Source organism: Lepisosteus oculatus, chromosome 5 (genome assembly GCF_040954835.1).
Source record: "Lepisosteus oculatus isolate fLepOcu1 chromosome 5, fLepOcu1.hap2, whole genome shotgun sequence".
NCBI lineage: Eukaryota > Metazoa > Chordata > Actinopteri > Semionotiformes > Lepisosteidae > Lepisosteus > Lepisosteus oculatus.
In genome coordinates this window covers 33,384,447-33,409,851 of record NC_090700.1, presented here as the reverse complement: position 1 = coordinate 33,409,851, position 25,405 = coordinate 33,384,447, and the positions used below count along the sequence as shown (strand labels likewise).

At 36.3% G+C, this 25,405-nt stretch overlaps 1 protein-coding gene across 12 annotated transcripts in view; it reads right to left on the bottom strand.

Annotated features, from left to right (window-relative positions):
- The window catches only part of ppfia4 (PTPRF interacting protein alpha 4), a 122,115-nt gene that overhangs the window by 46,236 nt on the left and 50,474 nt on the right, over window positions 1-25,405 (bottom strand). For all 12 annotated transcript variants that reach the window (XM_069190307.1, XM_015342274.2, XM_015342281.2 and 9 more), the window contains exons 2-3: window positions 1,913-2,014; window positions 578-742 (exon numbers count right to left, since the gene is read on the bottom strand). In XM_069190307.1, coding sequence (XP_069046408.1) covers window positions 578-742; window positions 1,913-2,014 — 267 coding nt within the window. The remainder of the gene's footprint in view (window positions 1-577; window positions 743-1,912; window positions 2,015-25,405) is intronic.

The window sequence follows — 25,405 nt, the reverse complement described above, 5'->3', positions numbered from 1 at the left end:
CTTTTTCTATCTTCTAATTAATAATAAATAATATATACTATTTTATTAGTTTTTTTTTTTTCAAAAAGGCCTCTTCAGGACATATCTTTCTGAACTTTAGAAAATGCTTGTTTTGATGTTTAATGAAAAGCTGTTTTGAATCAATCAATAGTAAGCATTGTAAAAAGATATTTCCTCCAGACTGTGCTTCTTATTATTATTCCTTTGTCCAGGAGCACTTACTATGCATACACCATTTGCATTAAATCTCATACTGTAGGTATGATAATATGCAAGTCCAAAAAATAAAATGTTAAAATCTCCTTAAATGACTGTCTAATGACAGATTATGAATGTATTCTTTTAAACATTAGACAATGCACTTATTTGATGTCTTTCTTCTATTAGAGCATTTTGTACGTAAGTCCAGTTACCCTCTGCAATAAGTTTTGAAGACTGAGAAGTATTTTAAAGAGGACATATTTAGAATGGTGCACAAAGGAAAAAAAAACAATTGCTCATATATTAGACTACTAAGAGTTGAGCAAACAAGGTGATATACAGTATTTTAAGCAATTGAAGATAAACTGCATCCCACCTTCTCATCTAGAGCCTTGTGATGCTCAAAGAGGGACTTGAGGGCTTTGAGGACCTCCACCTCACTGGAGACACCTGAGGGTGGTGGGGCTTGTCTCTTGACCACCGTCATCCTGAGAGACCGCTCGTGTCGCGACACCAGACACTCCAAATGCTCAAGAAGAAGCTTTGGGAGAGAAGAGGGCACTGTATGGTTAGTAATCCCTCAAAAGGAATGATAGACTTCATGTCCAATTAATAACTAATAAACATAGTGCTTTGCAGCTGTATAAGTACTTTAAACATAGGAGGGGGTTCATTTTATCCATCACTGAACTACAGCATCCTCCTGAATGATGTATGGCAGCTTCTACAAAGCAAGCCCAAAATAGAATTTAGCCAAGATACTACTTTCATGAACAGTCCCATTGGATTACTAACAACCAAGTAGTCATAGCTTCATCCAGTTAAATGTCTGAGACTGAAAAGTATCACATTCTGCTCCACCAACACCACTTGCACCTGCACCCTGATTTTCCTTAGAGGTCTATCATTCCAGTACTAAGCAGACCCAGGATTCCTAAGCCTAAGGATCAGACAAATTCAAGCTCAAGGTGGTAAAGCTCTTGTCCAACACTTAAAAGCAAACGAACAAATTCTCACTATGTGTGCTATCTTTGACAGCTCAAGTTGCAGACTGAGGATACAGCTGTAACTTCCCTGCAGTGACTAGTACCTGTCATGAGACTGCTAAGCAGCCAGAGATTTCTTCACACCCCATCAGTGTGATCCTTCCAAAGTCAAGCTCTGTGTGCCCAACACAATTTGTATCATTTACTGTATAGTTGGTGTTAATTACTATTCTAAAGAGACAGACTTGAACCAGTTAACTAGAAACAATCTAAAACGAAGGTCTCATAAATGTGTGCAGACATACACTATTATCAAATTCAAAACTGCTTTCTGTGCTTTTCTCTTTATTAGGCATTCTCTTTTAATAAATGCATTGCAATGTAACAATGTAATACATGAAAATATACCCTTTGAATTCCATTAGAAACGTTAAAATTCCCCAGCATTCCCCATTCTGATTTTAACTTGTAGCACTTTTTTACCAAGCAAGGCTGAAAACAAATTCTCACTTACAATGATGGTCTTGAGACCCATTTATGCAGCAGGCCATTAACTAGAGCAATTTGAGCAAAGCATTTTGCTCAAGGTTATAATAGTAGTACTGTTCTACCAGGATTTGAACCCAGCATACTTTATTGTTCTGATCCATCACGACTTTATAGTTCTATACTTCTGCCAACATTAAACAGATTGTTAGATTGTACGTTAAATTGTACCATCTTACCCTAGTGTTGTTTCTCTCTGCTTTCAGCTCAGAGATCTCCTCTTCTTTTTCCAGAAGCTGCTCTCTGCAACCATTAAGCTCCTTTGTTAGTGTTGCGAACTCCTGTCAAGATACAATGACTTCCTGTTAAACTCTCGGCACTCTAAACTTTGCATTGCTTTACAGTGATGCCTGCAAACAAATCAGTCCTCAATCCCAATGAGTGCAATACCTGCCTGAGCCATCACCTCTGTAGACAAGAGAGTCTGCGATATTCAATTCAATTCAATTCAATTCAACTTTGTCATTAAACTTACACAGGTGCATAGTATAATGAAAAGTGTTTCTCATTAGTCACTCAGGTGCAGTATATAAATAGTACAGAAGATAAGACAATAGATAGTTACACAATAGCAATAACAGTAACATATAATAACATCACATAAATAACATGTAATCAAGTAGTCAAAACTGTGCAAAATTCCGCAAACAGAGAAAATATAACAGGACAAAAACAGTGCAAAGTAATTCTTGGAACAGTGCAAAAAATAGTATGGTTAAAAGTAGTATGGTTAATTAATAAATATTAAATATTATTATGCCTGTTACAGTTTTACTGGGCTATCGAGGGGACAGTACAATTTCGGCTTACATGTGTGTGTGGTGGTGTAGGAGTACAGTCGTTGTGGGTACAGGAGGACGTTAGGAGAGATCATAATAAGGTGGATATGACATAAAAAATACCTTGTTGAAAGTTCTCTCTTGATGCCCTTTTAATTTGCTGTATTAGACATCAGATGAGTACATCACAGGTTGGGCTGCTTAATTTCTTCTCTGTATTGATGTTGTACAGTATGTCTACGTTTGTCATGAAGATATACAATATGTTTTAGTATTGAGTAAGTTCTAGTTTTGGCACTATTTATCCCCTACGTTAAAATCTGTAACAGCTTGACAGTCTTCATAGCTTAAAGCTGGTAGCCTTGTAAACAGTAAACCTGAACAGTTTTGTTTCAGAACAGACTGAAGGACCCAAGGCACTAAACCTAGTTAACACATGTTTGTTCTAATGTACTGAGGAAGTATTTACAGTATTAACTCTTTACAGCGTTCTTTAAAAAAGAAGAACTGCCAATGTTAGGTGATGCTTTCTTTATTGTTTGATGGGATGGATATGGTCCACATTGATTTTGATGGTTCTGTAAATTAACTTCAGATGAGAACATTTCACATTTGCCATAATCATATTTTTATATTTAATAATAATCTAATATACCTCAAGAACAGTTTTCTACAAGTAGTTTTCTCTTTCAATAATAACAAGTACTGTATTAACTGGATAGTATTTCTTTCAGATATCACAGTTAAAATTTTCTCAACATACAGTATGTATTAATGTATAAAATAGTGAAATAATAACAGAAAAACCATGCCAACACTTGTTGTCTCAGGAACAAGAGTACATTTCCACCTGGTATGATGTCCCTTCAAACATTTTGTAATATCTCTGTATGTTTATAAGTAGAAGCCTGTTTTATGTCTTAAATTAAAGCTAAAATTCAAAGGCATAAGGTTTTTACTATCTGGAATATTGTACTGGAATGTTTTACTGGAATATTAAATTAATACATATTTCACATAAAACTATAAAAAATATCTGCACATGGCTTAAATTAGTTTAGAATGGCTTAATAAATACAGTAAACATTGAAATTGTTTGAATAACTTGCTTGTTTGATGTACAGTATTATTCATACAAAATAATAAAGAATATTATAGTTACCAATAAAAACAAGTTAATTACAACCAACAACACTTTCTTCTATTTTAGGAATATTGCTTCACTATAACCCATACAACTGGCAATATCTGCTGCAGAGGAACTACTGTATGTTTTTGTCTCATGTAGAATGGGCTACTGTAAGGTCCTTGTTGTTGGGGTTTTGAAAAATGCCTTGTAAATCTCACTGTGTTCCTACTGTACCTCTGCTTCCAAGTATTTGACCAGGCCTCATTCTGGCATTCATATGTACAGTATAACTCCTGCCTTGCAATATCTCCAGTGGCTTCCTGTCAAATTCCAGACAGATGTTAAAATTCATCTTTTAATGAGTGTCACAGCCTTCCAGAGCCTATTTACATTTGTAAGGGTGTACCCTTAAACATCCTGCATTGGAAAGTATGGACAGTATAGGCCTGGATGAGGACTTCAATTGAAGCTAACCTGCCACAGCAACCTGGAGCTTATTTTGGAAGATGCTGGCACAAGGGAGTACTTCACCCTGGATAGGATTTCAGTGCACATACAGTACACATATACCTGCACAGTCCACAATTTAGATACACCACAATTTAAAAAATTAAACAATCGTCCTTTGAAGTGGAGAAGGAAATTAAATTACACTCAGAAAAATCATACAAACTCCACATGGAAGGCACCCCAGTCCAGAATTTCACCCAAGAGCACTAACTTCTCCTTAATTCCATTTTTCGTTCATGCTCCCTCCCAAATCAAGGAATAACTTGTGTTTTCATATTCTTTGTCATTTTTGCAACCATGCTTACATTACCTTTACAGCTTTAGGTTTGTAACTTGCAGTAAGATTTTATAAATGTTACTTTTTATCTATGGTTACCGTATACTGTGCTTTCTGTGCAGTGGTGTAGAACAAAGTTTTATTTCAGCAGTCAGTGTTTCCGCACTCATAAAACAGATTATAGAGATTGATATGTACTGTAGCTATTTCCCTGAGCCAACACAGAAAAGCAAGTTCTTGTGCTTCCTGGATTACCACTGTACAAAAAGTTAAATACAGTATTACAAGAAAATGATTTAATCGGGTCACCTGATGATAAGAGGAAATGTGAAGCATAGGTATGCAGTAGGAAGAATCTTCCAAAATGTTGTCACTTCATATTCCTTAATATGAAAGGTAGTGATGACCTGTATGAAATGGATTAAAGGCTGATGTGCTGTTAAGCAAGGTCAAGGGACAGGCTACATTAGGTGATCACAGCGGACAGACATGTCTGATTGACAGAATCAAAATCATCTGACAAGGAACACAGCAAAGGTGGTCATAGGACAGGAGCTAAATTAATCTTTGGGAACGACAGTATTTAGACTGACGATTAACACTAACAACATCTGCCTCATAAGCACTCTTATTTAAATACAAGCATAACTTTTGTTTTGTTTTTGTTTTTCTTTTTTATTCAGATTTTATTTTGTTCAGATTTCAAATCCTATTCCCTGGGTGTACTGGGTTAAGAAGAAAATGGGTCAGTGAATTTCATCTGATTTTTTGTAGGGCAATGCAATAGACAGGAGGCCAGTTTCAATCCAGGAACAGATGTTGTATCTCACTCTCTCTTTCAAGTCACATTAATCATTACATATGCCTTAAAACAGTACTTTCATTTTTATATAGCTCTCCCTCCTTTATTTCTGCTATGAACCCAGAGACAGATCACTTTGAAACGTAAAAAAGCTAAAAATCAGAGCAGTGAAACAGTTTCTGAAGATTTTAACTATAAAAAAGCAATAATATGAACTAGAAAGCCCAGCAAGGACCTCTTGTTATCAGTATTTGTAAGAATTATTGAGACTTTCTGCATACAGTAAATGTGGAAATTCATATGTTTATAGGACAAACTGGACATAAAATATCAATTGAAAACCATGAATGTCCATACAAACATAAAAATCAGCCAAAGTGTACAAGAATAGTGAACATGGGAGTACAAAAATGAGAAAAAAAACTAAGAATATTTTTAAATGGGATAGTTCAGAAACCCCAGTAAATACCTTGTTTTAAAATATAAAAGCTTCCCTTTGAAACCCCATTTTAATTTATAGAGATATATAACTCACACATTCTGTGCCAAAGATGACAGCAGTGCCCATTTGGAACCTGCAGATTGGTTGTGAGTAAATTCTGAATCAGCATTTTCAGAATTGTGTGAAAGACCTATTAGTGTATATGGATCATTACAGACTGATGGCAGAGGTGCACCAGTCTAAGTAACTAAGTGTGATTTTATATTATGTATAGTTACCAAAATCAGACTTAGCACATGTGTATGCAATATATATAAACAGTTTAATACTTTAGACAGATAATGCTTGTCAGAATTCTCCTTTTTCCACTGTTTGCCATGAATGCAGTTAAATCCATTTTTATATTTCTTTGATATGAAATATCAGAAAAGCTTGGAAGATATTGAATTTCTGCTGGGTGAAATTACTTTCCTTTAAGCTTCTTAAATATGGAGAGCTAAGTGAACCACTGCTCGGTTATGCTTTGAGAAGGCAGCCTGTGATCAAGAGGCATATTGATGAGATACAGAGGCGCTGTTCAAAATCCAGCAGGACTGGTGTCTTGAGAAAAATGTTCTGTTAATCTTCTGGTAGGTAAGGGATTGTCTCTCCATTTAAGTAACACAGTTTCCTATTCTGTAAATAAAAAGAGTTCTTAATATGTACTGTAAAGCATTGAAATAACATAACAGAGATACAGTATGTGAAAATAAGTATTCAGTTACACCCACTGCAAGATCTAGGTCCAGTTTGATTTGTCAATCTGTTCATTCCTTTGAATTAGCTGGTTTCATATCAGTTTTGATTTGAGGTGGAGGCTAGAGTACTGTGGAATTTGTTTTCTCACAGAATTTGTTTTCTCACAGAATGTCTTCTCATCTTCAGATACATTTTGGCTAGGCTAGATTGGCTATTCTAAATTGCCCCTTTCACAGTGGCCCTGCAGTGGACTGGCATCTAGTTTATAGTCCCAGAGCACTCATGCTTTGTGTCCTGTGATTCTGGAAGAGGTTCTAGTTTGTTGTGACCACAGCAGGATAAGTAGCTTGCTGGTAATGGATTGTTGGATGGATTTAGGGACTGAACCAAAGAGCAACACTGATCTGAAATCTTTGTAGCCCAACAGTAGAACAAATTACTGAATAATACACAGAGTAATGCATCCATCCATTTTCTAACCACTTTACCCAGTACACCGACGTGAGGGTGACAAAGTCTGTCCCAGCAAGGCAGGATACACCATGGTTGAGACAGCAGTCCATCGCAGGGTAGGCAGACACAGACACAGACACACACACTCACACTCACACCAGGGCCAATTTTCCCAGAAACCTACTAATAAGTCTTTGGACTGCAGGACGAAACCAGAGCACCCAAAGAAACCCACACAAACAGGCACAGAACAAACAAACTCAACGCAGATATTACTCCAGGTCTAGAATTGAACCAGGGGCCACAGTGCTAAAAGGCAGCAATGCCCACCATGGTGCCTTCATGCCACACATCTCAGAATAAACTGCTCTGAAATGTACTAGATCATACCTTTGAGAAAATACCTTTAGGACAGTATTTAAAAAATAAAAATAATTTATAACATAAAAAAAGCAGGCAAATATCATTTATTGGACTGTGTCACCTCCCTACATAGTCGTTCCTGTCTCACACCAAACGGTTCACAATTGTCTTGATATCCTGATATCAAGCTTTCTGCTTACTGTGTAAATCACAACTGCACAGCTTGCTAGACCTTATGAATATTCAGGTTTAGGAACTATACCTACTGTATATGAATCATGAATCATAGCATCTAAATGGTACAGACTTAGAAAAAAACTTCAAAAAGCACATCCTTTAGAACATGCTTCAGATCACCTAATAGGTAAGTCAGTCCCTTTGCAGGCCATTAAGGCCCATGGGGGGAATGGGGGGCAAGGCAATTTTTCTTGACCATCTAACACTGGAGGTGGAGGTAATCTGGTCAGTATCACACTCCAGCCAGCCTTTTACCCCCAGAAGGATTAACTGCTGGTACTCATTTGACAAGCAGGCTGAGTGGGCCTGGGAGCTATCTGGAAAGAATTAGAGCAAGCTACATCACCTGCCCCTACCTGGGATTGAACCAGGACCTTCCAGTTAGGAACTAGACACCCTTGCAATCTGAGCTACCACAGCTCCAGTACAGATCACCTAATACAAATGTTAATTATAATTCAATACTGTATAATGAAACCTGAGAAATTTGTGAAAAGGATGATGTGTTTTTCATGGTACATGTATTAATTTATCTCACATAGACTGGGAGAAACCAACTGGAAAATCAGCACCAGACATGGCTGATAACTGCTTTAGTACTTTACTAATTCTGTCTGGCCTGAAGCATCTTCAGGTAGAAACAGCATGTATGGATTTAACCTGTTCAAACAATTAAGTCACAGTGAGGTAAATACAAATGAAAGCTGAATCAATTATGAATGGATGTAGACAGTTGTTCAGCATGCTACACAGAAAAGGTGAAAAAGTAGTGATACAACTGGTTTAATAAATAAGGAAAAAATAGATTTTCAGAAGGTGGTTGACAAATTTCCTCATAAAGATCTAATTCTCTTCAAACATTCAACTTAAATGTGTTAATTGTGTGTGTTTGGAAGTTTTTCAGTCTTGCCCTTTATTAAAGAACTCGATTGTCTGTCATACTAAACTTAATCTTTTGTGAAGTTTTTAGAGATGAGCTTTCACCTATGAAAAGGGTCATTTAGTACAGTTCATTGAGATTTTGTAAAGATATTCTTCTTTAAGATGTCAGCCCTTCTCTATTAAAGGAAAGCCAGTACCCTGAGATTGATTACAATGACATGCTCAAACCTTTATGAACTCCAGGCATCTGAAAGCTATAATATCACAACCCTGAAGTCTTGGAGCTTCCAGCAGACTGACATCCACATTTCCAGAGTCAGTCAGCCTTGTATTTTTTTGGCTACTTATTCAGCGAAGACCCCTAATGTGAACTTTTTGCATTGCCAGTGGCAGTGTCTCTTGACTGAAGTCATGACTGATTTAATCATCAGATTACCACTGTAGATATTAGCCACAGGAAGACAATAGATCCACCATATTACAGCATGCAAGCACCCGAAAATAGTGAAGTGAAATGCTGTGTTACATACTTATTGGAATACTGAGTCTAGCTCATTTAAGATTTTGGAATGGAAGAAGCCTTGAAATATAAAAGAAATAATTATCAAATACTATAGAATCATATTGTTGTGTTAGATTTAAAAGGATGCCTGAGTTATGTTTCCTAACAAAGTGCAAAAATGGAACCTTTTTTGTGTGCTGTAACTGGCAGTGTTTGGATACAGATTAAAATAAAACTGTGGAAGAGAGCAATGCTATCATGCTATAGTGTCACTTTAAAAGGGACGGTGAGATTTAACAGAATAAATCATTTAAATTTACATTTACGGTCTGAGATAGATTTTTTTGTTGTTGTTGAGTTTACCATAGGAATCTTATCTTTACTGGAACCTATGTCTTTATACTGTAGGCAAAAAGAACAAATGGAAAGCCTACTCAAAGTCCTACTTTTCTGATGGAAAACAAAATCTGAAAAAAAACAGAACCTAACTATATAATTATAAAGTAACAACCAACACTCAATGTTTAAATATATTATAAATATAATAATGAATACTAGCATATTTAAACTAATAGATCACACACAGAATATCTGAAGAGACCCTTTTGCTTCATACTATAGGTTTTTGACAAAGTATTATACTGACATTCCTGGATCTATTTATATGCCAGTTTTGCTATAACCAAAGCAGAAATAAATGTTTTCTCGCAACACAAGCCCAGAGGAAACAATAATGTTAGGTGAGCAGTCTGGCTTTTGGACAATTCTCTCTAAATTGCCTGTCTCTAGCTCAATCAAAACTCCCCCACCTCCCAAAGCAATTATTTCTGCAAAGACAGTATCAACAAGCTATCATCCTTCCTAACACAGGTGACATCTGTGTGCTGTTATCACCATTAAGGATTTTCCAGAGCTCTCTGCTATCCTTCAGAGAAATATCCCAAAATGACACATCCACAGTACAGTTTCTAGCTCAGGTAGTAGCTAATATTTTAGCTATAATATTAATTATAGTAATGTTTTCTAGCTCAGGTTCCTATAATATGTTTTGCATCTTAACTAAACAGAACTAGACTATTTTCTTTCCATTGGCTTTGTTAGGCAGCTTTGTTCGTCTTCTTTCTTTTCATTGATCCAAAAAGCTCTCAGTTGCACATACTGTAACAGCAGTGGAAGTAATACACATACTAGAAAAAAAGGTAAAGTACAGTGTTTCACTGCAACTACAGTAAAAGATGAAATAGTATTCAGGTTTAACAAAATTAAATCAGGATCAGATTTAAGCAGAAATCAACATGAGAAAATGAAAGAGCAACATTTTTAATCAGAAGGACATGGAGTGCAAAGTGCCCAAAACATAGATCGCCCACCAAATCTGTAGCTGTTTTTGAATGACGGTTGTTTTCTATATCTTTTGTTTTACTTTTCTGTAAACTTTATAATACTGTTATACGAGCAGCATTAGGACGCACTTAATGCTTTGTGGCTCTTGTTTTATCAGGATTAGTCTCAGAAAGCATGTAAGGTCCCAAGACCTTATCAACGAAGTATTGTGAGGTTGCCATTCATTGCTATACAGTAAGTGGAGTATCTTACCGTTTAGACACGTCTGCCCAGACCACCACACCTGGACCTCACCACCAATCTTAGCAAGGTGCTCTGATGCACGAGCTCACAGATCACCGCACCATACTGCATGTGATGTGCATTTACTGTAGATTGCAATGTTTCAGTGAGGTCTCAAATGACTACAAGACCTTTTTGTAACATTTTTGCAGGATCACTCAGGGGCGTTCTTGCAAACTCCATGCCACCTCTGAGATGGCTTCCATTTTGTAACGGGTTTTCTTTTTTTTTCATGTCATCAAAAGGGTAGTTTTGTGAAATATTCTGAATATTGAGGATTGATGCACATTTCCCCATATCACTTATTGAACCCCGTAGCTTTTTCAAAGTTGTTGTTGGCCTCACAGTGGCAGCCCTCACCAGATTCCTCCTTGTCAGGTTCTCAGTTTGAAGGGATGGCCTGATCTAGGAAGTCTATAAATGGTGTGATGCACCTTCCAATTCTTAATGATTTAGTAGACTGTGCTCACAGAGACGCTCAGAGATTTTTTGTAACCTCATCCCAGCAAATAGTTTGGATACTTAGACAATCGTGGCTTTTCCATTTTTCTATTTTCTTTTTTCAGTTTTTGAAGTAGGTTGTGTACTGTATGTAAAAATATTAACTGCTGTTTCAAAGTTTCATCACTGCAAGCTTTAAAGCAACAAAATAAGAAAACCTGTGCAAAAATCACTTACTAATTGTGATTACAAATATAAATACAAATCAAATGAAAATGTAAAAGTAGTTAGTGTCTGCCAGGAAGCACTGAGATATCATTTTTTGGATTATTTCCATTTATTTCCCAAGCCATGGATTAACAAATGAAAGCAATAATGGAATGTAAACTGTATCCCTGTATATTGTTTCTCTATAGTGTTATATAAAAAGCAGCACATTGCGCTTTATTAACTTAGCAAAAAATTTAAAAACATCTCTGTAAGTAGATTTGCTAGTGCAACTTAAGTCATAAAAACTGCCCTCATTAACTGACATTATGTTCTTACATTTCTGTACTGAAACACACAAGAAATCTGATATTGAGCTTAAAGCTTCCTAAATTGGGGTGGAAATAATGCTTATGCTCTTTAATATAGTAGTTACAATACATTTTGAATAACTAAAACACAGCTTTAAATTTATTCTGGATATATTAATTAATATTTCAAGCTACACTTTGATTCACTTTAGGAATCAAATTTTGATTAAGCCTGTCAACATTAATCCCTAAAAAAAATTCCACAGAAGATCGACAGATACAGTACAGATACCATTTCTTTTTTCTATTATTTTATTTTACAATAAAACATTCTTCGTATGTACAGAATTCATGTGATCGCTAACATGCTATTATCACAGCTATCGCCAACTATCAAATGCCAGTTGTAAGTCCAGTCGGGAACTATAATTGTGAAGTGGTCACTGTTGCTTGCTTTCATCAAATTGATTACAACTATGTTAATTTATTTTACTATTATATTTATTAACGACAAAAACTGTTTTTTTCAGAATTTGTGTAATACTATACTGCCCTGATGAAAGCAGATCTGGTTTGCATTTTAACCTCAAAACAATATATGGCCTCCAAGCTTGTCTGAAAAGTCAGAATTACATAACCCAAGTTTACTTTTTCCACCCAATCATATTCTGCCCACTTTATCCAATTTAGGATTGCGGTAAAGTCAGAGTCTATCCAGGCACTCAACTGTCACAGTTACAGATCAGCATCAAAACCTTGCCTTACTCTGTGTTTTCCTGTTGCACTTCCAAAACAGTAACATTGAACGTCATCCATGCATTAAAGTTAAATCTGCGATCATTGTAAGTCGAAGACGACTGTAGAGCTGTATATGTTAAATGAAACTCATTAAGAATCCCATGAGTTTTGTTACTATAGCAACACAGTGATCAAACTCACAGAACATGTTTTACTGACTTTGTTGGAAGTTCTTCAGAAAATGTTATAATACTCTAGAGAGAGTAAAGAATTTATAAAGAATTTTTCTAGATACTGGGCCCAATAATCCATATCACGTACCCATTTTAAAGCACAAAATAACATAATCATTAACCCATATAAAACTCATCCAAGTCCGTTCATCTCAGATCCGTGTGAGACAAAACTGTACAGATTCCATAAGACAGTGTTCAAAACATTTCTGAAATCACTGTTATTTCTTTCTGCAATTCTTTTTATTCTCTTTCTCAGAGATAGACATTGTTTTAAATCCATTGAATAATAATAAATCTCCAGATGCTTTACATACAGCCAAGAACACACATCATCCTGTCAGCCAGGCCTGGGTCACATGACAGCCATTCTATACCTTCAACCACACTATGCAGCCGATCAGGTGGAGAAGTGAGAAATGACTGCAGCCATTGAACTGCAAAGAAAAGATAGGAGAGACCTGGGCCTCTGTGTTTAAGAACCCCTTCTTTTTGTAGAAGAAAGAAGGGGTCTTCTTGCTCGTACAATCCTCCTAATGCAGGGAATGGGTGTGATGCAGGTTGTGTGTTCATAAACACTTATTATTCACTTACCTAATTAATCATGTAATTCAAGAAAATATAATATCCTTTGTTGCCACATCTTTGCACTTTTATTTTGGTTACAGTACTTGCAGTAAACATTCCTTGTTTCATCTACAGTATGTATTGGCTGTTGTTAGCATTTTTGTCTTACCTGTTGTGGATGCACCTTGTGCAAGTGCTGTACTTCTTTGTTTATTCTACCATTTTGAGTCCATTTGTAGATACTGACTCACCTCCGGTGTAAATAGAGGTTCACCGTCCATCATAAGGAAGCAGGGGTGAAATACAAGGTGGTTAACTTGGCACTTAATAGCAAAGTGCTCCCAACTATTCATCAAATTTCAGTCATCTTGTCCTCGTGAGGGCTGCAGGATTGTAGTTTACAGTAAATGCTGCAATGTCAAGTACAAAGAGACTTGGTACGGACTTTTATGGGTAACAAACGATCATAAAGGTTTTACCAAGTATGATGGAATTTTTACTGTATGCTGTATTTTGCTCTTTCTTCAGATAATCAAGTCATTTCAAAACAATAATCACAGCACTGGAATATAAAACCACATTGCTTTGGGGTTGTTTGAGTGCATCTTGGATGTTCTATTTCTTGCAAGATGCTTTTTACTGTTTAGCTTTTATTCAGGAAGGTAAGTTTTAATTAATGCTTATTAGGGCCCCCTGAGACTGAGAGTCAGAACACAGCAGCTTTGATACCTCTCTGCTGTGTTGCTCTTCATCAGCAGTTATTATATGTTTTTAACAAGATTTTACCCACCTAACAGAAGAGAACAGCTTAGAAGTTGAAAACACATTTCTTTCTAAACATTCTGCTGCATGCACCATTTCAAGATCCTCTGTGACACCATCAGGCTGTCCAGGAATCTCAAAAGATACACCATGCTATCAGGGCTTCTAATTTTAAGCATTCAATGTACAAGTTATTGATTCCTTTGAGAACACCTATCTCAAAATGGTAAAATAATACGGCAAAATATTTAAATATGTTCTGTCTGTTTATAATAATAATAATAATTCCTTACACATATATAACGCTTTTCTGGATACTCCACTCAAAGCGATTTACAGGTAATGGGGACTACCCTCCACCACCACCAATGTGCGGCCCTGCCTGGATGATGCGACGGCACACCAGCCACCAGTGAGGAGGAGAACAGAATCATGAAGCCATTGAACAGAATAATAATAATAATAATAATAATAATAAAAAAAACTTTATTTTATATAGCGCCTTTAAAGGTGGCTTCTCAAAGCGCTTATGAATCATGAATTATTATGAATCATATGAATTATGAATCATACAAAGGCCAGTGCCTTTTTTCTGCAGTATAGTGTCCCCGTCACTATACTGGGGAATTAAGACCCACATAGACTAAGAATCATGAAGGATTATTAGGTGGACATGATTGGTAAATGCCAGGGGGAAATTAGCCAGGACACTGGGGTTAACACCCCTACTCTTGTTGAAAAATGCGCTGGAAATTTTAATGACCAAGGACCTCAGTTTTAAATCCCTTACAAAGGCCAGTGCCTTTTTTCTGCAGTATAGTGTCCCCGTCACTATACTGGGGAATTAAGACCCACATAGACTGCAGGGCGGGTGCTCCCTACTGGTCCCACTAACACCTGTTCCAGCAGCAACCTTAGCTTTCCCAGGAGGTCTCCCATCCAGGTACTGACCAGGCTCACACCTGCTTATATTCATGATTCGGTGAAGTAGCCCCTGTTTACTTTTCTTTAAAACATACTGTACTGTATGGTTGTTTTGATCCACAAATGATCCCCTACAAAATCAAAAAAGTACACATGGAACACTACAGTGGATATTAATCAGGAACATCTTTTCTGAGCTTCCTGCTCAGTTGCAGACATGGAAATAAATAATTACATAAATATGAATGAAGAGTTGTAGCTGTCTGAAGGGAAGAGTTGCCAAAAAAGCTCAAATAGCTCAATGATATAAATAAAACTGAAAACATTAATGATCAGACTGCTATATATATGCAGTATACACCATTATGTGATGTAGGTTGTTTTTCTCAACTCTGGAAGTCGCTTATTTCACTGCCCACACGCATCTGCATACTGAAAGGATCTAGATCATTAAAAGATTGGGCTCATTTACACCCCCCCCCCCCAGCTCTTTGCCTGCGAGAATGGCAACAAGGTCTTGATCAGAAAGAGAATGAGAGGGTCCGAGCACTTTCTTTCACATGGCACAAACCTGACAATGCGACTTTTGGCCAAGAGCTTCGGTCTAAGGCAAAGGCAAAGGCAAATCATTTATCATAACCCTCACTGCAGCTGCTCATGTTTATCATGAGATGCCTGACTACTACAAAGTTTAGGAATATGAGGTCCGACTTTATTTTAGGGCACCACAATTAACTGTTAATAGATTGTGTCATCTAACTAGGCAGGTCCCAGGAGACCAAGGGAGATTATGAAACATGTGTCAGGGTCAGGATGACACTCTGTGACATAGCCTGTAGTTTGAGGTTTTCCTATTCTCACAACTGAATTACACCAACCCAGCGTTCAGGAATACGGCAAGAAGGACACTCAAAGTCATAGGATGACACAGCGTTACAGAAAGCTCACCTAGAATACTTTTTCCCTTTTCTTTTGCCTGAGCAACCTCTAACACTGATATACAGTATATGAAAAAGAAAAAAAAAACTAGATAAACTAAAAAATAAAACAAAATTGGAACATTTTGTTACAGAAAAACAGGACAGTGGAAAAAAAGTGAAAGTCTGGTCAGCAGAAAGAGGAGTTACTCTAGGGAAGAGCCAGATGAAGATCTGAAGAGACTGAAAAGGATAAACCCTGTCAGTGGCAGTTATTATCAGGTCCTAAGCTTAGGGGAGAATCCAAAAATTAAATAACGCAAAATGGCCTTGTTTTTCCCTAACACTCTCAATTAAATTTGTTAGAAATTGTATCAGTGAAAAGAACTGCAGATAAAATCATGCTATGAAAAATCTCAATTAAGTTAACATCACAAATACTCTGAACAAGTACCAGCACATATTTATTCAGCGTAAGCCACCAGATGGTCTAAATGAATCAGCGAAGAAGGAAAGAATCAGCACAATTATGTAAAAGACTGTTTTCCGACATACTGTATAAACTTACACATGAAAATAAATAAGGATTCAGACTTCTCACTCTCCGACACATTTCTCATAACACATCAAGGATATGAAAATGAAGAAACAGACCCAAATATACTCCTTCTTAATTTAAAAATTCACATACTGTATGTCTCTGCTCAAAAATAGGTTGTTTATCAAGGTCCAGTTATTGCTACTTTCACTGCCCACAGACTGCCATGCTAAGCAAAGATCTAGAGATCTTAAAAAGACTGGACTCATTGGTCACAGTTATATAAATAGAAGAACAGAGCCTGAAGTGTTGTCTGCATAATTGGTAGAAACATAAGCCTTTCAGACTACTGTACCTATTATTCTGGAAAGGGGATCTGCTTAACCTTTTAAAGTTCTGACACTACTCAAGTGTCAATTCCCATGAACTCCAAATCGATCATCATTCCGATTAGCCTGGGACATACAAATCCAGCATGATTACATTAAATTCTCCTACAGCAGTCCTTCAGGGACTGCACAAAGATGTTCAAATTGCAGAAAAGAACAGGATTGCTGAACAAGACCTTCAAGACATTTGCATGAAAGCATAAGGATTATGGACGCAGAATTCAATGTCAGAATTTCTGATAAGAATCAAAGAATTTCCACAGGATTATATTTTTTATTTTGGTTGTTTTTTTTTTTCAAAAAACAAAATATTCACGTTTGACAGAAATCAGTCAAGGGAATTCAATATTTGCAAGTAATAATTTAAATCACATTCTTAATTTTTTTTTACTACAATTATATACCAAATTCATGTGAAATGCCACAGATCAACATTACAATCAACAGCATATTACCAAGGATCTTTATGTTATTATTATTCTCTCTTTTTTAGCTAAAAACGTTTATCCTTTCAGTATACAGATGTGCATGGGCAGTGAAATAAGCGACTTCCAGAGTTTAGAAAAACAAAAGTTAAATATCATTGTACTGTATCTTTATCGGCACACGTGGTTGCTGGCTTGCAGCACTGGATTCAATTCCAGACCTGGGGTGCTATCTGTGTGGCGTCTGCATGTTAGACTCATGTTAACTCTCTGTGTTTGCGTGGGTTTCCTTTAGTTTGCTCCCACAGTCCAAAGACATTCTGGTCGGAATTCTGGGAAAATTGGACCTAGGTTTGAGTGTGTATGTCTGTGTTCATGTCTGTCTGTGCCCTGCGATGGACAGGTGTTCCATCCAGGGCGTACCCTGCCTTGCACCTGTGCTTGCCAGAATAGGCTCCAGCTCTTTTGCGACCCTAAATTGGATAAAACAGGTAGAAAACGGATGGATGGATGGATCTTTATCTAAAAAGGTACTAAGCACCAAAATGTTTACAGGAATACAAAGATGACATACACACAATAGCTCACAAATGTGAATGAAATATGTCGAGTATTTGGTGTGACTCATCTAGCTGAGGGAATTATTGTGAGGAGTGAGCTAGGGAATGGTGGGACAGATGCACAACAGGAAGTCTCCAGTTCAAGACTTACATGCAGTATGTAAGAGAACAGAAGTGTGCAAGATTAGGATCTAACCTTTCTTCCAAACATTTGTTATAAACTATAAACATTGGAGTAACCAATCTAACAGATTTTTTAAAAGTACTCCTTCTGCCTCTTTTTCTTCTGCCTCACCTTTTATTAACACAAAATGGATACCAGGGTATTCATTAAGCACAACAGAAAGAAGCAGTGCAAAACATACAATGACATTAATTTTGCATAATAAATTCACCACCTGTGAATACTTGTTGAGCTACCAGATAAGTTGAAAAGCTGATCAGTTTTTACAAAAGCAATTTCCTTCTAATACAGAATCTCAGCTGCTGCTCAGTCCTCTTTATATTTTGTTACAACCAAAAGGCTCCAAGAGAAATTGAGCATGTAGAAGAAAAAACAAGCTGTAGGAGATGTAATGGTGCAGCAGTCACAGGCTGTTAATGCTAGCATTAAGGGATTGGGCAAGCATTGTCTTGTGTTAAAGACACATCATGCAAAAAAATTACAAATGACTAAAATGTATAGCAAAATAAAAGTACTGTACTGTAAAAAGACTTGTACTGTTCTGGATTACCTGTTTTTAGTATTTATGAGGTAAGCAACCCCAGTTTATAGTTTTTCAGCAGCTTATCATTGATTGTTAGAGCTACAAGAGCACAGAGTATTAGTTAGAAAGGTCACGGTTTTGACCACAGGGGAAAGTGCACTGCTCAGACAAAAATAACCTGAATTATTATACTGTAGCTTAGCTAGACCATTTTTCTGTTTGTTTCACGTTGTAAGTTGTTTCTTGTAATGTGTAATTTCCTTTCAAAAGATGCAGCACTTATGAGGTGTTAATGTGATACTTTGTTGATTTAAAAAAGCTAAGGACACTTCTTTCCCAAGCCGAAGTGGAAACTGTAATTGGAGCACAAATGCTATTTGAAAGGAGAAAATGTCTGACTGGGCCCTCTTATCTTACATTGTGCAGTAAAGGAGGGTAATATATTTTACAAAAACATAACTGAGATTACTTTATTCATCTCATCTTATTCAGGAGCGCAATATAAAGACATATCGAGAAAGTGCTTTGCAGCTAAAACTCTCATTAGATTGACAACAGCAAAAAACAGAACAACAGAAAATGCAATAAAATACTGTACTTCTTTTTTAAAAATTCAAGTCAGTTTTAAAAGTGACATAAAAGCTTTAAAAGGCAGATAGACATTTTTTTGCATTAATACAAATGCCTATTTGCATTAACAAATCACAGGCAGCAAATTCTGGCACTATGATTTGGCAAAGAATATATTTCAATATCAAGCCAAAATATACAGCGTTTTGCTATTTATTTGGTTTAAATTGGGATACATTTTATATGCTTTCATTTAACTTGGAATATATTTTGGATTATAGTCTATTATAATACAAGCATGTATACATACAGTAGGTAGATAGATGAGATAGATAATTTATTGATCCAGTGAGGGAAATTGCAGTGCAACAGCAGCTTAACACAGAAATATGTATGTACTGTAACAAGAAACAGTTCATGGGCACTTCACATTTTCAGTTAATTTCTGACCAATCACCCACAATCAAGCAGATCTCTTTACGCATTATCATTATGTCCACAATTACTGTACTGCAGCTGGATCTGCAATCACATCTGCTGCATCAGCAATAACAACTCATTAGCCAAATTTTGATCTTCCCAAATGTGTTGTTCGGTGAGGCATTAACATCACATATTTAGCTGCACAATCTCCCAGTGTAGCTTATTGTAGCTGTGTAGAAACTAGGGCAGATACTGTAAATGACTGACTCAAACAGAACGGTCAGTTTTAGCCAGGGATTTGAACCATCTTGTTATTTGTTCTGGTCCAGTTCCTAAAAGAACCAAACTTTTCTGCTAAAAGTTTAAAATTTGTCCTTTTAGGGGAATGTGTAAATCTGGAATGGTGGAATGCCATAACAGTGGAATGCAGGCAAAAATAAATATATTTCACTATTTTCCTTTAAATAATTATAACGTTGTTCTTATGCTTACTTTATTTTTATGTTAGGTTCTTTAAAAACGCATCATTTCCTGTCCTAATTCTTCTAAGTTACATAGCTGTCCATAATTATACAGGTTTAATTGTATTCTATAGTTTATTCCCATTTATACAATTCCAGTTTTTCTCAATTGCTATTTTTAATTATCAATTTGGATGCAAAAGTGGATGACACTGTTAAAAACAAAACCCAAATAAGCAAAACAAAAACATTTTCCTGCACAACAGTAATTTATGATTGCTTTCATAAAAGATTCAAATGCCAAGCTCCTCTTGTCTAAAATAGTAAAAAAAATGCTCTGAAGATGACACAAAAATCAATTAGAAATTTGTGGTCAAATAAAACTCAGTCATTTGGTCCCAGTTTATAACAATTACTCTCACATGTTATACACATACAAATAATCTTTCCCTAATTGTTAAATTAAGCCCTGACTAGCTCTGTTGGTAGAGCATAAGACTCATAATCTCATGGAAGTGGGTTCGTGTCTCACGTCGGGCACAAGGTTCTCTAATAACCCAGACTGGGCAGCAGCTGTATGGGGTGGTGGTGGTGGCAGAGGGTCACATATATGTGACAACGGCACTTATACTGTACTGTCTGTGCAGAAGTAAGGCCTGGCAGTCTACTTCCGTATCTTGCCATGAAAACTCTATGGACAGTGACAGTGGAACTGTCCATAGGGTCGCCATGAGTCGACAGCGCTCAACCACCACCACTAATTGTTAAATTATCACTCAGTTCATAAATCACACATAAACGAGATCATTACTGAGATCGTTTTGGTTGTCAAAGAATGGTCAGAGAGGAAAAAAAGGAATACCACAGGCCCAGAGAGTAAGAGCTGCTCAAAGGGATAGAGGAAGAATACAGAGAGTGCCAAGTGAAATATGGGCAACTATTGCAATGCCATAGGATTGCAGGAGATCCAGGCAGCTACAGATAGGAGGTTGGAGCTACTGTAACAGTCTAAACTGTGTGGTGATATGGAGAATGTTCCCTTCCACCATTCATGTTCACCATTCAGGTCTGTGCAGTTCCTCCCCTAATACTCTATTTAAGCCCAGCGGGTTTTTTTTTGTCCTGGCGAAGGAAGGTTTACAATAAAACTCCCTATCACCAAATGTGATGTTTTTACTTTGAAAATACAGCAAAGGGAAAGTTACAGTACATATTTTGTGTTTGTGTATAAGTGTTTGTGATTGGTCACAATCTTTCATCTCCAATTCCTCCTCTCATGTCTCAAGTATGAGAATGTGAATACCCTGGTTTACATTTATGTTACTAAAATATACTGTTTTTATATGACTACATAATCAATGAGCAGACCACAGTGAGATTGCATGTACCCCCAATTGCATATAATTCTGAAAATGATAGAGTTTACTATGCTATTTTGAAGCAACTGGTGTAAAGTGCTGCTCATCAGATGATGACTTTTACTGTTTTGATTGTATTATTTGCTTTTGTGCGATGCATTGAACGTTTTGAGTGACTTTTGTGCATTTTTCACCGTGAGTCTGCCATTTGGCCAACATGTTTCAGTTCTGGGGGCTGTGCTTACTATTTTGATTAGGATTAAGTCTCAAGAACATTTTAACTGCTCTCTTAGAAGTAAAAGGAAAAAAACCTACAGTATCATTCCTTACCCTAGACATTAGTCTAGACATTTATCTCCTTTATCTTGATTCAGTCTAGAATAATGGTTATTAAAGCAATTTACTCTGGCAATCATTTGAAACAGTTCAAGTGGCACAGTAGCTAAAAATAATTGATCTACCAGTTTGCTTTCTAAAAAACAAGCAGTTGATTCTCCATTGGATCTGTCCGTTCCAATGTATTCACATCATGCTTTTTGTCCACAATGCACAAAATACACACCTCCCTTCCACGTTCCAAGGTCATTTCCATATTTTTGCTTGTCAATGGTGTGAACACATCAAATGTTGACCTTATATCATGTGAGTAATAGCTATCTAGTAAGCTCAAGAATAACTACAGTATGCCATTTTGATCAAATTGGAAACTGAAAACCCATCTTGGCCTATACATCTTGTATTACTGTCTTTTTGACTTGAATATCTCACCCACAGCAAACATTGTGGAGTGTTAAGCAGAATTCAGAGGCTCTCCTTTGCCATTTGCTGTTTAAAGAAAGTATGGTAGATATGTTGTCAGTATATTCAGACACATCAGAGGATAATAGATTATTCACAAAAATCAATCTCATTATTTTGACTGCCTTACATTTTGGACACGTCATGTTAAAAAAGCTATTTGACTACTAGCCTTTTGGAGCTCTTCGTGAAGCTGGTGCAGCATGGAGAAAATGAGATTCTGCTCATCTCCACCTTGCAGATGTATACAATTCATCACATCAGTGCTAATCCAATTCAGGGTCACAGTGGCCCAGAACCTATCGTGGTAAATATTGGGCGCAAGGGATACATCCTGGAGGAATGCCAGTCCATTGCTAATATGTCTTTATGCTCTGAATATTTTTTAAATATATCCAGAAAGGAACTGCTTTATTCTTGCACACAAATGTATGCATGTTTCGAATGACAGTGATTCAAAATATCTTTTTTCTCCCTAACCTGCACTAAAAAACAAGCCAGCTTTGAATACGTCTTAAAAAAATGACAAAAAAATAAAAGGGATACAGCATTTAATATAATTGGAAACTAGTGTCCGGTCAAATAAACAAAAACATTACAGGCATTACAGGAGAATAAAGATACACATTTTGTCTTCTAGAATAGACTACAAGATCAATGGAACGACTGGCTGATTAAAGCGTATGAGGAGAAAAGAAAACAATGCAGTATGGGCCAAAGTATACCCAAATTTGGATTACTTATCTTTTGAAAGAAGGGTGCATTTTTTAATCTTGCTTTTATTCTCAGCAGCCCATTCAACAGTGAATAAAAAAATTGGATGAAATAAACCATCTGGCTGTGCATTGTTGAGATTAAAATGTTTGTAGACAGCCATTTCTTTTCTTTCTGCATCCTGGAGTTCAGATTCTAAGAATAGCAATGATTTTTGCTTTATCAAATGCCATAGACAACACCAGACCCATTTTATTAAGGTCTTTAACAACGACAGTGAGACATAAAGTGTGAACAAGGAAGCATTTTGATAATATAACAAGACCAATGATATATTCTTCAGAACAGCCAAACATAATTCATTGGTAATTTTAGAGAGAAGATGATTTTCTACATTGACTTAGCAACTGTTTTAATACAGAAAGACAGTGTAATCTGCACACATAACAAACTTAATTGACAGTGGCTCTGCTTGAAAAAAAGAAATTCTGAAAGAGTAAGGATAAAAACGCAGAGCACTGGACAAGGCAATCAGTTCTCCTTCTAAAGCTTCACTGCATGTTACATGTATGTTCCTACAGAAGCAAACGTTCACTGATTTCATGTGGTGAGTCATGCCAAATTTCTTCCCATTTGGTTCAATTTGTACTCAATCCCTTTTAGGTCTTGAGAACCTCATGACACTGTTTTCTACAATACTTCCACATATGTCTTAGGCCACCCCTGATATCCAAACAGAACTGGTTTTCAATTGGTTTTCAACCACACCAGCTAATGCCAAGTACTGTAAAACAAGTATAACTGAATTTGCATTATGATTGCAAAAGGGTATACGTGTAGCTTTCCAGGTAACATTCTACTCTTAAGCTTTCATTCACTACCAATGTGTCCAATATTAACTGATAACTCTCCTTTAAAGTTGTAACAGCAGTCTGTACATTTCTTAGTTCTGAGCTTGGCTAAGGCCAAATAGTTTAAGAAGTACAGTATACCATTCAAATGTCACAATCAAGCAGATTTCACGATGATGTAAACCTTTGCTTTCTTCTAATATCTATTTATAGATTGTGACTGATGATTAAAGGATGGCAAAGTCTTACAGTATTGTTGAAGGAACCTGCTATACTGTGTAATTCAATTCCCACAAAATCCTTGGATAATTTCACATTGTTTCTAAGGATAACATCTAAGAAAAATAGAAAAAGGCCATAGATGGCAGCCTCTTACAGAAGCTTAAATAATCCTGATTAAGCAGTTATGACATTTATGTCTTGCCTGCGATCGCTTACAGTATAAAGCCCCCTTGATACTGCAGAAGTACTGACACATTTTATGTGTCTATCACATACAAATCATTGACATCTATCACATTTTAGAAAAGGATAAAAATGAAAACATGAGGACATGAGCTGCAGATGGATCATGAAGGAGAATTACAGAAAATCATTTAGAAAGATAATGCTGCACATCTGCATTTATTTACAATGAGGTTATGTAGACACTCAGTGTAAGTAATGTGTTTCAAAACCTGCTGTCATTGTTTGGTAAATCTGCTTATCAGATTGGATTATGCAGAATGCCAGACTGCACAAGGCTGTAGCCACCCCACCTCTGTCTCTTGACATTTAAAAGAAATGGATGCAAGGACAGGTGAGATCCCCTGTGTGCTTTAAACACATACTCTACAAGAAAAGAGACTGTCTGTAACTGTGACTTGCAGAAGTTATCAGAAACTTTTAGGAGAGAAATACAACTTGAATACCAAAATGTTATGCAAGGAAGTACTTTAAAAATTTAGCAATTACATTAGATCCAACCTATTTCCTTAAATACATTTTCTTTTTAGTCTTTTTCTTTAAATTTATTTTGTTTCCATTTAGGCTACATACAAAGCTTTTGAGTCTAACACGGTAATACTAAATATTTTAAGAGGTGGAGGTTCTCAAATATTTTCATCATGTGAGTGATGATGAGAGCTGTTACTATTACTATTACTGTTATTTTTCTGCTTCTGTTCCCATGCTATCCAGCTATTAACATTTACTTAGAGGAGACAAAATGTATTATGTGGCCCTGACACAGATACACAAATCAATGGTATACCCAAATTCCAAAAGCTCTAGAGTCAGTGTTGTTGCCTGAGATAGACTTTAAATGACAAAACAAAAGGGTTTAATTTGAAATGCACTCCAATCTCATGCTAGGGAACCTGTCTATCTTGCAAGCTGGATAAGTAAAAACATACCGACTGGAAAACACTTTTCACTGCAGTTTTCAGTATCTTTTGGCACTTTAACAGAAAGCTAACCTTAGCCTTGCTAGGCAAAGGAGCTGTACGCTGACACCAGAGCATGCACAACAAAAGAAAAGGATCTTGGGCTAAACAGTGCATCCTCACCGTTAAATTCTCAGAGATAAAATGTGAGAATGAAGCATGAACTTTTTCATATAAAACAGGGTAAATAGTACAATACGCACAAATCCTCTATATTTTATAGTATATATTTTAACAAATATCAATGGAGCTGTCATCCAAGAGCATTTTGAAAAAAAAGACAAACTTTCTCTTATACTGTACTTGCAGCGAGCAAGTTCAAAACAAAAATTTCCAACTACAAGAAGGTTATTTATTCAGTAGATTTTCACACTAGAACATTACAATGCTTAACCTTACTTTCTTAAAGAATCATTTTCACTGCAGGTCATGACAAAATTCTTGCTAAAGCCAGACAGATTTCCTTGGAAGATAAGAGGTATCACATCCACATACCTCTAATCTGTAACAGTAACATAGTAAACGGCTTCATACACACATTACAGATGTGAAAGATACAACATTGGGCTCCATCGTCTATTTTGTGATCACAAAGTATTAGCAAAAATAACTAT